This window comes from Schistocerca gregaria, chromosome 3, assembly GCF_023897955.1.
Source record: "Schistocerca gregaria isolate iqSchGreg1 chromosome 3, iqSchGreg1.2, whole genome shotgun sequence".
Lineage (NCBI taxonomy): Eukaryota > Metazoa > Arthropoda > Insecta > Orthoptera > Acrididae > Schistocerca > Schistocerca gregaria.
Genome location: NC_064922.1, coordinates 171,346,342 through 171,364,021, shown reverse-complemented (window position 1 = coordinate 171,364,021; position 17,680 = coordinate 171,346,342). Strand labels below are relative to the sequence as shown.

At 37.7% G+C, this 17,680-nt stretch overlaps 1 protein-coding gene across 1 annotated transcript in view; it reads right to left on the bottom strand.

The window, feature by feature from the left end:
- Positions 1 to 17,680, bottom strand: part of LOC126356178 (hemocytin) — a 438,196-nt gene that overhangs the window by 173,569 nt on the left and 246,947 nt on the right. The window contains exons 42-46 of the mRNA XM_050006942.1: positions 11,111 to 11,202; positions 10,437 to 10,630; positions 8,868 to 9,063; positions 8,478 to 8,650; positions 6,152 to 6,298 (exon numbers count right to left, since the gene is read on the bottom strand). Coding sequence (XP_049862899.1) covers positions 6,152 to 6,298; positions 8,478 to 8,650; positions 8,868 to 9,063; positions 10,437 to 10,630; positions 11,111 to 11,202 — 802 coding nt within the window. The remainder of the gene's footprint in view (positions 1 to 6,151; positions 6,299 to 8,477; positions 8,651 to 8,867; positions 9,064 to 10,436; positions 10,631 to 11,110; positions 11,203 to 17,680) is intronic.

The following is a 17,680-nucleotide window of genomic DNA, read 5'->3' as shown; positions in this document are numbered from 1 at the left end:
GAGAAAAGTGAATATTTTATGAAAAAGTGATAACATATGATATTAAAATACATTATTACATCTTCCATGTTTCCACTATTTGTTGTACTGTGTAATTACAATGTGAAATAGTAATACAAGAATTTACCTCTCTCTCTCTCTCTCTCTCTCTCTCTCTCTCTCTAAGACAATCAATGAAAATCTTTTAGTACAAATCTATTATATCGAAAGCTACACTAAGATATCCAAATGTACATTTAACAGTGGTGTTATGAAATACAAGTTGTTGTGAAGCTATCAATAATTCTAGGCAGGCACAGAACAACTAAGAAGCTCTCAAAATTAAGCTGGAATCTTTTATCATCAACCATGCTGTGAGAAAACAAATCAAATTTTTGGTATGATGAAATGGTTTCTATTTTAACTAACATTAATCAAAATAATTACTTTTCTCATACCAATATTTGTTATCTTCAAAAACAATGAAAATAAATTAACTGTGGCAGATGTTTTAATTCGGCATCTAGATCTGAAGCACACTTTTGAGAAAAATGGCTACTCAAAGAAAGAAGTAAGCAGAATTCTGCACCCAAACAACAGAAAGCCTAAGGAGAAGCCTGCAAAATGATGGAAGAATACAGTCTCTCTCCCTTTTATAAAGAAAGTAATGGATCAGATTGGAAAGATTTTAAGTAAACATGATATTAGACCTGTTTTTGGACCAACGAAGAAAATTTGTCATGTTCTCTGGTCTGTAAAAGATAAACGCGCTCCTCTATCACCCAGTGGCGTATATAAAATTCCATGTACATGTGGTAAAGTTTATATTGGAACAACAAAGAGAAGCGTAAATACACAGTTAAAAGAACACCGAAGTTTTTGCCGATTAGGAAAAACTGACAAATCGGCTGTAGCAAAACATGCTTTTCAGTCAGGAAATCATCAAGTGAAATTTTCTGAAACAAAAATTTTATCTACAATGATGAACTATTACCCACGGCTTTGTAGAGAAGCAATTGAAATATATAAATGTAGGGATAATTTTAATCGGAAAGAAGAGACCATGAAACTTAGTGATATGTGGACAGTAGCACTACAGAATTGCTAGACAGTTTTATCTGTGATCAGATTACTATTGATAGTTAAGTTTTATCTCTGACAAAGATTATCTCTGAATATCATGTGTAACTCTGGCCACACCCACTTTCCCGATATATAAGTCGCTCTCAGATATCCGACCCGTCAGTTGGCAAGACTCACCAGAGGAGAAACACCCCTCTGAAAATGACCAGCGCAGCTCTGGACAAAATGTTAGGAGCTGAAGAGTTTCATGGACCATGACCTTACATCCCGGAAGGTTTTTCAAGTCTTTTACCTAACAGTTCTATGGTTGCAGTTAAAGGCTGTTTATTCTGCACTGTGTGTAGATCCATAGTGTTTGTTTTATGTGTGTTTATTATTAAGTTGTTCATTGCAAACCATTCTGATACATGTGAAGTGCTCTTTTTTATTTCATTTTGGAGCTCTTCTGGGGTCTTCCATTTGATAAGTATATTTGTATCATCGGCATATTTAATGTACTTATAGTTATGGCTGGATGGTTCGAGGTCATTTACAAACAGCAAGAACAAGATTGGTCCCAGTACGGAGCCCTGCAGCACACTGTATTTAACACACTGTTTTTCTGATTGATAGGAAGTTAAATTTTTCCTTCTTTAAGGAAGACTTCAAGTATTTGGTGTCCATTTTGTAGGTATGACTTTACCCACTCATAGGCTGGGCCTCTGTCACCAACATTTTCTAGCTTTCTAAGCAATAGATGTCAAACGCTTTTGAAAGATCTAGGAATATTGCTGCTATGTGTTTTTTTTATCTAATGCATTTAAAGCTTAATGTAATAAATCAATAATAGCTGTCTCAGTGGATTTACATTTTAGGAAACCATGCTGTGTAGTTGAGAAAAGTTTATTTTTACAATGAAATCTATGAGTCTTTTATAAAAGATTTTTTCAATTATTTTAGAAAAAAGAGACAGTAGAGGGACTGGCCTAATTTGTTATATCTGTTTTTTCACCCTTTTTGTACAAAACTTTAGCTATTTTTAACCTTTCTGGGAAGATTCCCTGAGAAAGTGAACTATTGCATAAGTCTACCATAAGCCTAACTACTAATGGCGCACATTCTTTAATGATATGATCTGGTATGTTGTCAGTACCAGGGGAAAATTTTGATTATAGCTCCCCTATTGTTTGTAGCATTTCCTGTTCATCTGTTGGGTATAGGAAGAGAGACTTGTTACTAGGGATAGTTATAATCTGATTTGCAGTGACAGCATATTGAAAGTTTTGCTTCACCAGAATCTCAGCTGCCTCAGAGAAATATGAGTTAAAATTATTTGTTATCTGCTGGGGATCAGATATTACAGAAGTGTTTTCATTCAGTTTGATATTATGGTATTCTCTCCGTTTTATTCCTGTTTCATCCCTTACAATGTCCCATATGGCTTTCATTTTATTGTGTGCATTTGCTATGAAGGAACTATTTGCCATTCTTTTTGCTTCTTTTATGACTTTAGTTAAAATCTTTTTGTAATTCTTAAAATAGGAATCAAATTCTGGGGATGTGGTGTGCTGTCTAGATATTCCATGAAGTAATCTCTTTTTCTTCATAGATAATTGTATCCCTGTTGTGACCCATTTTATTTTCAGATCCTTTTTTGTAACTGTCTTTTTATGGAGTGGAAAGCAAAGTTCACAATAATAGCTATAACTATTTAGGAATTTGTTGAACTTATCATTTGTACTTTTACGTTCATAGATGTCTTCCCAAGTTTCTTTACTCAGATAGTTAAGGAAATGTTGTATATTCTGGTAATTATACTTCCTAGATGTAGTAGTTAGACATTCAGTTGAAATAAATAGTTTTCCTAATGTTATACTAATTTCTTGGGCTGTATGGTCCCCAAAGCATGTATTGTCTGCAGATAATGAAAAAATTGATGAAATGTATGATGAGATAAAAGAAATTATTCAGGTAGTGAAGGGAGACGAAAATTTAATAGTCATGGGTGACTGGCATTCAAGCGTAGGAAAAGGGAGAGAAGGAAACATAGTGGGTGAATATGGATTGGGAGTAAGAAATGAAAGAGGAAGCCGCCGGATAGAATTTTGCACAGAGCATAACTTAATCATAGCTAGCACTTGGTTCAAGAATCATAAAAGAAGGTTGTATACATGGAAGAATCCTGGAGATACTAGAAGGTATCAGATAGATTATATAATGGTAAGACAGAGATTTAGGAACCAGGTTTTAAATTGTAACACATTTCCAGGGGCAGATGTGGACTCTGACCACAATCTATTGATTATGAACTGTAGATTAAAACCGAAGAAACTGCAAAAAGGTGAGAATACAAGGAGATAGGATCTGGATAAACTGACTGAACCAGAGGTTGTATGGAGTTTCAGGTAGAGCATAAGGGAACAATTGACAGGAATGGGGGAAAGAAATACAGCAGAAGAAGAATGGGTAGCTGAGAGGGATGAGATAGAGAAAGCAGGACAGGATCAAGTAGGTAAAACGATGAGGGGTAGTAGAAATCCTTGGGTAACAGAAGAGATCATAAATGTAACTGATGAAAGGAGAAAATACAAAAATGCATTAATTGAGCAGGCAAAAAGGAATACAAACATCTCAAAAATGAGATTGACAGGAAGTTTAAAATGGCTAAGCAGGGATGGCTAGACAACAAATGTAAGGATGTAGAGGCTTATCTCACTGGGGGCAAGATAGATACTGCCTACAGGAAAATTAAAGAGACCTTTGGAGTAAAGAGAGCCACTTGTATGAATATCAAGAGCTCAGATGGAAACCCAGTTCTAAGCAAAGAAGGGAAAGCAGAAAGGTGGAAGGAGTATATAAAGGGTCTATACAAGGGCGATGTACTTGAAGACAATATTATGGAAATGGAAGAGGATGTAGATGAAGATGAAATGGGAGATAAGATACTGCGTGAAGAGTTTGACAGAGCACTGAAAGACCTGAGTCGAAACAAGGCCCCAGGAGTAGATAACATTTCATTAGAACTACTGACGGCCTTGGGAGAGCCAGTCATGACAAAACTCTACCATCTGGTGAGTAAGATGTATGAGACAGGCGAAATACCCTAAGACTTCAAGAAGAATATAATAATTCCAATCCCAAAGAAAGCAGGTGTTGACACATGTGAAAATTACCAAACAATCAGTTTAATAAGCCACAGCTGCAAAATACTAACACGAATTCTTTACAGACGAATGAAAAACTAGTAGAAGCCGACCTCGGGGAAGATCAGTTTGGATTCCGTAGAAACACTGGAACACGTGAGGCAATACTGACCTAACGACTTATCTTAGAAGAAAGATTAAGGAAAGGCAAACCTACGTTTCTAGCATTTGTAGGCTTAGAGAAAGCTTTTGACAATGTTGACTGGAATACTCTCTTTCAAATTCTAAAGGTGGCAGGGGTAAAATACAGGGAGCGAAAGTCTATTTACAATTTGTACAGAAACCAGATGGCAGTTATAAGAATCGAGGGACATGAAAAGGAAGCAGTGGTTGGGAAGGGAGTAAGGGTTGTAGCCTATCCCCTATGTTAGTTAATCTGTATATTGAGCAAGCAGGAAAGGAAACAAAAGAAAAATTCGGAGTAGGTATTAAAATCCATGGGGAAGAAATAAAAACTTTGAGGTTCGCCGATGACATTGTAATTCTGTCAGAGACAGCAAAGGACTTGGAAGAGCAGTTGAACGGAATGGATAGTGTCTTGAAAGGAGGATATAAGATGAACATCAACAAAAGCAAAACGAGGATAATGGAATGTAGTTGAATTAAGTCGGGTGATGCTGAGGGAATTGGAGTAGGAAATGAGAAACTTAAAGTAGTAAAGGAGTTTTGCTATTTGGGGAGCAAAATAACTGATGATGATCAAAGTAGAGAGGATATAAAATGTAGACTGGCAATGACAAGGAAAGCGTTTCTGAAGAAGAGAAATTTGTTAACATCGAGTATAGATTTAAGTGACAGGAAGTCGTTTCTGAAAGTATTTATATGGAGTGTAGCCATGTATGGAAGTGAAACATGGACGATAAATAGTTTGGACAAGAAGAGAATAGAAGCTTTCAGAATGTGGTGCTACAGAAAAATGCTGAAGATTAGATGGGTAGATCACATAACTAATGAGGAGATATTAAATAGAATTGGGGAGAAGAGGAGTTTGTGGCACAACTTAACAAGAAGAAGGGACCGGTTGGTAGAACTTGTTATGAGGCATCAAGGGATCACAAATTTAGTATTGGAGGGCAGCGTGGAGGGTAAAAATCGTAGAGGGAGACCAAGAGATGAATACACTAAGCAGATTCAGAAGGATGTAGGTTGCAGTAAGTACTGGGAGATGAAGAAGCTTACACAGGAAAGAGTAGGATGGAGAGCTGGATCAACAGCAACATGTGTCACTAGGCCAGTTGTAGACATTCCTTGAGCTAATTTAACTTACTTAGCTACACCACAGTTTTTCTTCTGAAGATAGTAATGTCCAAGACCAGTGACTGTGCATTGTACAATTTTTGTGATCAATATGGGCTTTTACAAATAAAATTCTAGCTTGCATACAGGAAGTTACCTTTTTTTTGGGAGACATCCATAGTTGAGTTCTGTATTCTGAAGCCAAAACCCTCTAGCAAAATGGCAGAAGATAAAAGACTAATTTTGTAAAATACACTTCGTTTCAGATGATTCCATGATTGATATAATTAACCTTTTTTTCTTTTACTTATCCACCTTACAATAACCTGCAGGTCAAATCTTGAGGCATAAAGAGCCTCCCGACACTTGCTTTGTTTACTGTTATTGAGGATATTAAGGATAGCAGATCAGTGTGTGTGTGTGTGTGTGTGTGTGTGTGTGTGTGTGTGTGTGTGTGTGTGTGCTTGTATATAAAATAAATAAGTTGTGAATTTTGTAATTATTGTGTTATATAATAGAGATGCATACTTTCATTCTGAATAAAAGGTAGCTTTGAATATTCAGTAAACTGAGTTAAAAGAAGAGAGTGATTGCTTAAAGTCTTTATGTACAAAATTTAGCATTTATTACAGAAACAAATAAGAAATATTGTATGCTTATACATTACTTACTTTCTCCATTCGTTTCTCATCCTGAACAGGGTTCCAAGTTAAACCATCTAGACTGTACAAAACCTTAAATGATTCAGTCCAGCTATCACTGCTGGGAGCCCCTTGAGTGATTATACCAGTCACAATGCTTGGTGTAACAAAATCAATCTGCAAGAAATCAGACAATGTTATTCACATAAATATATGCAGTCGGGAATCAGTAATGATCATTTCAGTCTTATTTCATTTCCTTATTTTGCTTGGCATGAAGAGCAATACTAAATCAGAAATGTGTTTTGTATTTGTTTACAGTACCACTTATACATAAAACATGATACTCCACTACAGAAAATCAGCTGAATCAGTTCTTCCATATGTCGAAAGGGTGTTTCAAATGTTCCAAGGGAAAAAGAACAATACAGAATTATACATATCTACATTAAGGAAATGCTACAAAATTTCAGGGCAGGAAAAAGTAATACAAGCACAGAAAATTTTATTGCTTATCTAGGTGAATCAAGCATTAGTCAATGTGCAAATCACTGACAATAAATCAAGAACTCATACTCAGTCAACAAATACAGAATCTGGAGATAAGATTAAAAGTATCTAAATTATTGAAAGTAACACAGAAGAATAGAATGGTACAGAAAAAATTACACAGAAAATAAGGAAAAGAAGACTTATGCTCTACTGGCACATTCCATGAATGAGTTCTAGTAGACTGACAAGAGAAACTTTTCAGTATTTTGACAAATTATATGATAAAACCAACTGGTTTGGATGACCTAGAAGAAACTGGCATAAACAAACAAGAATTTGAAGACAGAACAAAATGTATTAAAGAATTAAGAGATGGGAAGGTCTCTAATGCAAAAAGTGAAGAGAAGAAAATAGAGAAGAGAGAAAAGAAAAAGATGACGAGATAGAACAATACTGGAGAAGGTGCAAAGCTAGCTCAGTGGCTTAAAATGGTTCTTAGCTTGCCTGCAATGAAAGAAGAAAATGTGAGAAAAGCATACATAAGGAATGTATGGAGCTGATAACAATAAGCTCACTGTGTTTGTTATTAGGAGATCATACACACTTAATGTGTAAAAATTCTGTTGTGAATCCCTATGAACAAAATTGTTCATTAAGAATTATATTGTTCTTCTCCATTGGCTTTCTTTACTGACAATGTTGACATTAAATTTTTGGCAACACAGTGAGACCATTTTAAAAATAAAATTAGATATTGGAAATATAGGACCAAAGCTGTACTGTACCATATTTTTGCATACTGGAATATGGAATCAAGGAATGTGTATAGAAAACAGATAAATCAGACAAGAAAGCGTCATGTGGAATAAGATGACACAACACACAGTCAGTGTTGATAAATCATTGGGACAATGAAAAGACACATTATTTTCAGATATTCATAGACAATGGCTCATTACAGAACACAGAAAGAATCTGCTGATACATCTACCCATGCAACTTTGATTTTATGAAGGAAAAGAATACATAACAATTATATGGTGGTGATAAAAATTCCAATATGAGTGCATTGCAACAGTGTATATCCAACATAGCATTGCTCCAATGTGGGTATATGAGCACTGAAATGTAGTCGAGGGATTAGTATGGTATATGTGTCTTTCTGACATGTGTGGAATAAATACAGAAATGTGAACCATGCCATCATTATAACCAAATACATCCAAACAAGATCAATGTGCTTTACTCTTTTCTTGGCCGTCAAAGGACAAACACCAGTACACATCCATTGGTGAATGAAGAATGTGGATTGGTACCATGTCTTTGGCAGATGCTCGATCACCCACCCTATAGTCCTGATCTCTGCCAATGTGATTATCATGCCTTTGGTCCCTTAAAAAAGGCTGCAAAAGGTTCCTGTTGGAAGAGAATGTAAAGCAGGCAGTTATGAAATTCCTCAAATTTACCAAATTCATATCTTCAACCTTTTGTGTCAGTGAGGTAATTGCCTCGTTGGTCAAGGTGATTTTTCTTCATTGGCATAATACCAATTCTGGACGGTAATACCTCCAAACTGAAACTTTTTGATCACCCTTTATATAAGATAATGGGCCAAAAGTTGCATATGTGGAAAAGAGAGAGAGAGGGAGAGAGGGAGGGAGGGAGGGAGGGAGGGAGGGAGGGAGGGAGGAGAGAGAGAGAGAGAGAGAGAGAGAGAGAGAGAGAGAGAGAGAGAGAGAGAGAGAGAGAGAGAACAAGTGGTATGAGGGCTAAAATACATGGTCACAAAGTAAGTAATCATGACATGTTTGAAGAGATTGTGTTGATGACAACGTTTATTTCAAAGAGCCCAACAATATTTCACCTGAAGCCACTGGCTGGTATCACTTATGCCTGGCACCCAAGCCCCATTTTTATTGAGACGAGCCTGAGATGGTCCAAAAGTATGAAGATCACCATTCAGAACTGAAGAAGCTGTGAGCTGTTCATCATACATCATACCATTTTCAAGGCCCATGACTTCCACACATTCTGGAGCTGTAATTAAAAGAAAATGACATAAGGAAAAAAAGGTTAAGTCCAACAACTGTGTTACCAAGATGTCAGTTCCAAATGAATTCAGTCTCAAGGAAAGGAAACATGTAGAGGACATAAGGAAAAAAAGGTTAAGTCCAACAACTGTGTTACCAAGATGTCAGTTCCAAATGAATTCAGTCTCAAGGAAAGGAAACATGTAGTATTACATAATACAAACCTGCTGGTGTAGTCGGAAGTGGAAAGATCGCTTTTGTTGTGATGGTGGTCAGAGACTCTGAGCAAGTAAAAACTTCTATCTTCATTGCTATTCCTTCATGCCAAGTTTTAGGATTCACTCGAATATAGCGTGCTTCAACTGGTACAGCAAAAATCTGCTGCACAGTTCGTGTATCATCAATGGGCCCCCTGAAAATCTACAGCAGAATATGAGGTAACTTAAAATATCATATATGTATCAATATTTAATCCTGTCATAAAAATATTTTGCGCTATTACAACTAAAGTTTTTATTATGGAGACAAGATATGGATTCTAATCATTAACTAAATGTTGAAGTCAATATCAATTCAAACACTTTTCGTCAGGCACAAAAATCCTTAGCAAAGAAACACAACCTACAGTACAAAGTAATTAGCAGGCTGTTTGTGTGAGGTTCTGGCTGAATGTCAGGTGTTCATGAGATTGAACAAAGAAAAATATCATGAGTTTGAACATAGAAAAATATTGATAGTAAAATAGTATCTCCATTTTACCATCACTATATGGTCAAACAAAATCACTACCTTGACCCACACTTTTGGGGCTGTTGATCTGGTTCACATACATTTCACCTACATTCCTCATTTGTTTAACTCACACTTTTTAATTCTTGACTAATTTTTTTTAATTATGTGGTTCACTACAATTAACAGAATTTACTTGGGTTTTGTAAGGTTTTCTTTTCTTTTTCTCCTTTCCCACTAGTTTTTGAGGTACCGGTACCAATAAAATGTCAACAGCATGGAAGAGTCAAAATAGTACAGGTAACGATTCACCAAATAATTGCACTGAGGAGTTAATTCCTTGAGGACAATAAAAAGGATTGCAGAAGGTTCATACTTTAGAGCTGCCACTCATAAAAATATGGAGTCCAGCAGTTGGTCAGCTAGAAGGCCACAGACTGTAATTTTATGAGCATGTTTTCCTAGGATTCCCCTTCATTCCTATAATTATTCTTACAGTTCCTGCTCATCTGAGCTTCTTTGTGGAGACCGACAGTCACCTATACTGATGCGAGAGGCTAGGAGAAAAGGAGCACAGCAAAATAAGTCAGGGGTCAATTTGTGTGAAAAATAGATTTTCTACACTGTTTACAATCAAACTCTGAAGAGGATGAAGAAGTTAATTTTCCACACAATTTTAATTTTGACGATAAACTCCTTTCTAATATATAGCAAAGTAACAGGAAAATGTCAAACAATTTTTCTATTTAAGGCAGCCACTTGTGATATCTTGGTGAGTGAAGAGATCTGGTACTACAACCATGTACATCAGAACATTACTGACTATGGACCACGAACTATTTCCTGAAAACAATATTGTGACAGACACAGTGAGTAAAAAAGGACAGTGTTTAATGTGCTCTCAGACAGACTAGATGTTGACTTGAAAAGTGTGGCAGTGAAGTATGTGTACTCACAAATCCATTATAACAATCTGAAATGCTGCACAGACATTGATTTACGATTGCGCACAAACATGTTGTACAGGTGTGCAGCTGACACTTTTTACCCTACTGCACTCTTACTTGGACAGCTCCAGTGTCGTCAGTCCGGTAGTGATACCGCTGGCCATCAGTGCTGGTCAGTACATGGTAGCTGGTAACATATTGGTCTGTCCCTGGCACTCCAGACATCTCTATACCATACAATGGCTGTGATGACCCAAGATCTATTTGGAGATACTGATCTCCATCAACGATGCTCGATTTCCATCCAGCACCTGTAAACCATGTACATAAAATTAAGGATTACTGAAATTGAAAAAGCATCAACAATATTAATTTTAACCCACTAAAATTTTTTATTCAGTCAGTCGAGGAATGCTAAAATTTAAAATCTAAACATCAATACAGTTAATTTGCAGTTTATCATAACAACATTATTGCACTAACTCTTTTTAAGAATTCCTTTCCTGTATATGCATCAAGATAATATTCAAAATAATAGTTTTATGTTTTAATAAATCCTTATATCTCTATTATTTACATATTAACTGCAAGTAGTTAATATCAAAAACACCAGATACAAGTAATTTAAAGAGAAAGATAATGTGTTCCCTGAATTACAAAATTAAAGGTTGGGAAATATACAGAAGCACTTATGCATATGTTAGGGAGTGAATATCTAATGTTCAGAAGTACAGTAACAGCATATAACTTCAATTATAGGGAGACATTCCCATTGTTTTGATGCCACTCACCTGGTGTCTCCAGAACAGCTGCTTCTGTAACATCCTTTTCATCAGAGGTAGTCAGTTTTATTTGTGGGAGTGAATTCAGCAGTCTCTGGAACCTACAAGTAATTAGAAATAGTAAGTTATTTCTCCTGCAAAAATTTCTGATAACAGATACAAACCATGTTTCTGGTTCACTGTGTCATATGTTTGTTTTTACCCTACATTCTTTACGTGCCTAGTAAACATCTTACGAGACTTGTATGATCATTTTAAATTCTTAAGCTGTTTGGGACATCCTGCAAAACATCTTTTTTGTTAGGTAAAATGTAGCCAATGTCATTTTAGTTTCATTAGGTCCTCACCAAGTTGATTTTCTATTTGTTTTCTTCTGGACAAATGTTTTAAGGATTAATATGTGATATTTCCCAGAAAATTCTTCTAATGTAAAGCATTTATCTTTCTTGGTATTATAACTGCAGTTTTTCACTGAAGAATCATTTTAAGGGTCTTTTTCCTAAATCGGAATGGAGCATTATGGTGCTCAGACTACAATGATTTAGCGTTCTTTTTTCCACTTCTTTGAACCCTAATACATTCCATTTGAGATTATTTAATTTCTTGGTCAACTACACTAATATATCTTTCTTAGAAGTAGTTGGGTTTGTAAGATTGATATTATAATCAATTTAAGCATTGTAAGATTCATGTTGTAATCAATTCAAGCAATCTTGATATAGCAGGTTGCAGGCACAGAAGTAGTTGGGCATGGTGCATGGGCTGAAGCCATTATATCAAATTCATCTCAATCCATTACACCCAAGTCATGTCTTAGTTCTTCTAAATTTTAGAGCCTGGAACAAACATTGGCATGTCACCTGATGAGCAAATGCCATCAGAGACCAAGCTAATTCTGTCATTTAGTAGCAGTTATCTACACATCTGGTACAGAGAATAGCTGACTTTCACTCAGCATACTATCTGCAATTTGGATTGGTGACTGTGCCACTCATTTTTGTTCCTCATAAAGCAGTCCATCGAGATTGTTACCATGTGCAATATAACAGCTTAGAGCCTTCTTGGTACCCCTAATTCTAACTATAGCGTAATGAAAGGTCACCCTTCAGTTCTTTGTAATGCACCTTTTTTCAGATAGTAAGTAATGCTAATACAGGAAATAGTTGTTTTGGTTCAAGTACCATCAGTGTGAATTACACTAAACAACTGTTTCGCATTGCTGCTTCAATGCATGATACTATTCAGTGCTACTATCTACCACATGCGGAGTGAATAATCACCAGAGAGTTAAGCTTTCTACAGGGAAACATGTGGCTTGCCTTGCATCAAGAGCTGCTTCTGTATGATATATATATATATATACCTGATGTCTATGCAAGCTGTTCCAAGAACTCAGTTTTTCACTACTCAAAAAACTATATACTAGGGTAAACATGCAAATAATATCTCTAGAATTATACCATAACTAGTGGATATTGTATCCACACATTGTGAAAGATTACTTGCTCTGTGAGATGATGGCACCAATCAGCACTGAGGATACTAGCAGGATGATGGAGCACACCATCCCACTTCCTCACTGACAGATGCAGGCATATAACAAGAATAAGCTCCAAGAGATCTTTACACATGAAATAGTCCTAATTTTGCTACACAAAATTATTACCCATCAATGAGGATTATGAATCTCCCATCCCATATGGACTCCAACCCCTTGAAACAACTGCTGTGAATGTGGGAGTTGTGCTTGTGAGAATGTGTGTGTGTTTTCTGCTTCACAAAAAGTACTTCATCTGAAAGCTTCAATATTTTAACAGTCTTTTTCATTCTTCCTCTCTGCAGGTCAATGTGTCCTCTATGATGTGAGTAGCAAGCTACCATTTCTGTACGGTTATCAATTCCATCTTTATTAGATACAGGAAAATAAGATGGTCCTCTTTGCAGAATATGTCTTACTGCAGCCAGCAGTAAATGGTATATCACAAAAATTGATCTACTATTGCAGTTTCATAGTGGTTAAATATGGGATCCTCAGTGAGTTTCAACTAAAAAAATGTCTTGTAATACAGTAAAGTAAGTCCCAAACTACTATCTGTATGACTCTTCTGTAATACCATATCCCAGTTATTTGATCCACCATTCAGTCTGCTGTTCATCATGCTGTCATATTTCTGCAATCCAATGCATTAAATATCTAGTTCTTACAGGTCCTACAGCCCTAACTTGCTGTGGCAGCTGTCGATGTACATAATTAGCTGCCAAGTGTGACTTTCATAAGTTCATACACAACTCCAGTTCACAAGTACCTGGATCAGGCAGAAGTACCTACAACGTCTTGATTCATCACTGACAATATTTACATCAGTTTAGGCTTCATCTCTCATGGGCAATTAAGGATATACTTAAATACACACATAATTACAGACATTCAGTTATTTTGAATTTTAACATATGTTCACAATCTGTATGTCAAAAAAGTGTGTGACAGTATAAAATGCATTTTCAGCAAACCAGCTATATGGGTTTCTTTGAAATTATTTTCAATGCATCGGCCACACCAAGGGTGGTAGTTTAATTAAAATTTTTAGAGAGTTGAGGCGAAGGTGATGGCGTGATGAACCATCCCTGTTTCTTCTTCTCTTACTGTCAAATCTATTCATCAAGAACCAGCAACATTAATGGGCATGGGTCCCTTTGAAGTAAAATATTCCTGAGGTAAACTTGGTTCCCATTCGGATCTCTGCACGGAACCTACTTTGAAGAGATTTAGGCCGAAAGGAACTTTCAGGTTGGGAACATGGAATGTTAAAAGTTTGAACAGGCCAGACCAATTAGATAGTTATGACGTAGACATTACAGCTATCCAAGAAACTCAGTGGCAGGGGGAGGGTAGCATAAAGAGGGGTAACTATACATTTTTCTATGGAGTTGCGGAAGCTCACAGTTTCAGAACAGGTTTCGCAGTACAGAGAAAAGTGCTTCACGCAATCAGAGATATAAGGTTCATTAGCAACCTACTATCAGTTATAGTGTTGTCCAGCAGCTGGAATAGACTAGTAGTAATTAATGTACATGCACCATCTGACACTGAAGAGGTTGTTAAAGACGGCTTTTATGAAGAACGAGATTAACTGTGGGATGAGTTTTCCTCGTACAATACAAAATTAATCATAGGTGATTTTAATGTGAAGATAGGGATGGAGGAATCATTCCGGCCTACAATTTTGAAAGAAAGTTTGCATAACATTTCGAATGATAATGGCACAAGGGTGGTTAATTTTGCTGTTTCAAAAGACATGATTGTTGAGAGCACATATTTCAAAAGGAAGGACATTCATAAAGCATCTTGGGGCTCTCCAGATGGGCACACCTGAAACCAAATTGATCAAGTTCTTGTAGATTGGAGACAGCACACTAGTATAGAAAATGTTAGGACTTTCAGGGGAGCAGACTGTGATTCTGATCATTTTCTTGTAGTTGTCAAAGTTCACCAATGGCTATCTACAGTAACATCAAAGTGTCACAATGCAGAACTTGTTTGGTTCAACACTGACAAGCTAAATGATGAAAACTTTAGAAGAAGGTACATGCTAATAATTTCAAATAGGTTTGATGCTCTCAAGACACATGAAGATCAATACAAGGATGTAAATAAACAGTGGATCACTGTGAGGAATAATATCAAAGAGGCAGTGAAGGTCACAATAGGTACAATTAAGAAGAACAGGAGAAAACCGTGGTTTTATGAGGAATGTTGGAAATAGGTAGATGAAAGGAGAAAATCGCAATTAGATTGGGGTAGAATGGGAGACAGAAAACGAGAGGAGTTCTTGAACATGAGAAGGGAAGTTGGTTGTAGGCTATGGGCAAAGAAGAGGGATTATTTGAACAATAAAATTTAAAAAAATGGAAACAAACAGTAAAACAAGAAACATTAGGGAACTTTACCTAAACATAAATGGGTATAGGAAGGGGTTCAAGGCTAGGACAAATGCACTTCAAGGGGATGCCGGGGGGATACTGACAGACCCCAGCGCTATATTAAGTAAATGGAGAGCGTATTTTGAGCATCTATTAAATGTACACCAGGAAGCAGGAAATGAGCAGGCATATGGAATACATACAGCAGAACCCCAGATACCTGAGCCAACATTAAAGGAAGGAAGAGATGCAATCAACAAATTGAAAAACCAGAAAGCACCAGGATCAGATTGCATAGCTGCAGAATTAGTTAAAATGGGGGACAGAAATTGGTGGAAGTAGTTCACAAAGTGATAATTAAAGTATGGAACTCAGATATGATACCTGAAGGGTGGCAGAAGTCAATTCTGATCCCAGTTTTTAAGAAGGGCGACAAAATGGATTGTAGTAATTATAGAGGGATATCGCTATTACCAGTATGTTCCAAAGTTTTCTCCAATAGTCTATTAAACAGGCTTACTCCATATGCAGATGAAATTGTGGGGGATTACCAAGCTGGCTGTCAGAGGAATAGATCAACTATAGACCAAATATTCACCCTGCATCAAATTTTAGAAAAGAAATAGGAATACAATAAACCAGTTCATAATCTGAAACTTCCTTGCAAATTAAAACTGTGTGCCCGATCGAGACTCAAACTCAGGACCTTTGCCTTTCGCGGGCAAGTGCTCTACCATCTGAGCTACCGAAGCATGACTCATGCCCGGTACTCACAAGGATGGTTGCTCTACCTACGTAGATCAACAACTTCAACCCATTACATGCAGTCTCCCATCCTTCATCAAAGACACCAACCACATTCTCGAACGCCTGGAATCCTTAGCCAGTCTGTTACCCCCAGAAACCATCCTTGTAACCATTGATGCCACTACCCTATACACGAATATCCCGCACGTCCAGGGCCTCGCTGCAATGGAGCACTTCCTTTCACGCCGATCACCTGCCACCCTACCTAAAACCTCTTTCCTCGTCACCTTAGCCAGCTTCATCCTGACCCACAACTTCCTCACTTTTGAAGGCCAGACATACCAACAATTAAAGGGAACAGCCTTGGGTACCAGGATGGCCCCCTCATACAACAACCTATTTATGGGTCGGTTAGAGAAAGCCTTCTTGGTTACCCAAGCCTGCCAACCCAAAGTTTGGTACAGATTTATTGATGTCATCTTCATGATCTGGTCTCACAGTGAAGAAGAACTCCAGAATTTCCTCTCCAACCTCAACTCCTTTGGTTCCATCAGATTCACCTGGTCCTACTCCAAATTCCATGCCACTTTCCTTGACATTAACCTCCATCTGTCCAATGGCCAGCTTCACACATATGTCCACATCAAACCCACCAACAAGCAACAGTACCTCCATTATGACAGCTGCCACCCATTCCATATCAAACGGTCCCTTCCCTACAGCCTAGGCCTTCATGGCAAACTAATCTGCTCCAGTCCTGAATCCCTGAACCATTACACCAACAACCTGAAAACAGCTTTCGCATCCCGCACCTACCCTGCCGACCTGGTACAGAAGGAAATAACCAGAGCCACTTCCTCATCCCCTCAAACCCAGAACCTCTCACAGAAGAACCCCAAAAGCGCCCCACTTGTGACAGGGTACTTCCTGAGACTGGATCAGACTCTGAATACGGCTCTCCAGCGCGGATACGACTTCCTCAAATCCTGCCCCGAAATGAGATCCATCCTTCATGAAATCCTCCCCACTCCACCTTCGTAACCTCTTGGTTCATCCCTTTGAAATCCCCAAACCACCTTCCCTACCCTCTGGCTCCTACCCTTGTAACTGTCCCTGGTGTAAAACCTGTCCCATGCACCCTCCCACCACCACCTACTCCAGTCCTGTAACGCGGAAGGTGTACACGATCAAAGGCAGAAACAAGTGTGAAAGAACCCAAATGATTTACCAACTGACCTGCCTACACTGTGACGGTTTCTATGTGGGAATGACCAGCAACAAACTGTCCATTTGCATGAATGGACACAGGCAGACAGTGTTTGTTGGTAATGAGGATCACCCTGTAGCTAAACATGCCTTGGTGCACGGCTAGCACATCTTGACACAGTGTTACACCGTCTGGGTTATCTGGATACTTCCCACTAACACCAACCTATTTGAACTCCGGAGATGGGAACTTGCCCTTCAATATATCCTCTCTTCCCGTTATCCACCAGGCCTCAATCTCCCCTAATTTCAAGTTTCCGCCACTCATACCTCACCTGTCATTCAACATCATCTTTGCTTCTGCACTTCCGCCTCGACTGACATCTCTGCCCAAACTATTTGCCTGTAAATATGTCTGCTTGTGTCTGTATATGTGTGTGTGTGTGTGCGCGCGTGAGTGTATACCTATCCTTTTTTTCCCCTAAGGTAAGTCTTTCCACTCCTGGGATTGGAATGACTCCTTACCCTCTCCCTTAAAACCCGCATCTTTCCCTCTCCTTCCCTCTTTCCTGAAGAAGCAACCATTGGTTGCGAAAGCTAGAAATTCTGTGTGTGTGTTTGTGTGTTTTTTTTTATTGTGCCTGTCTACCAGCGCTTTCCCACTTGGTAAGTCTTGAAATCTTTGTTTTTAATATATTTTTCCCA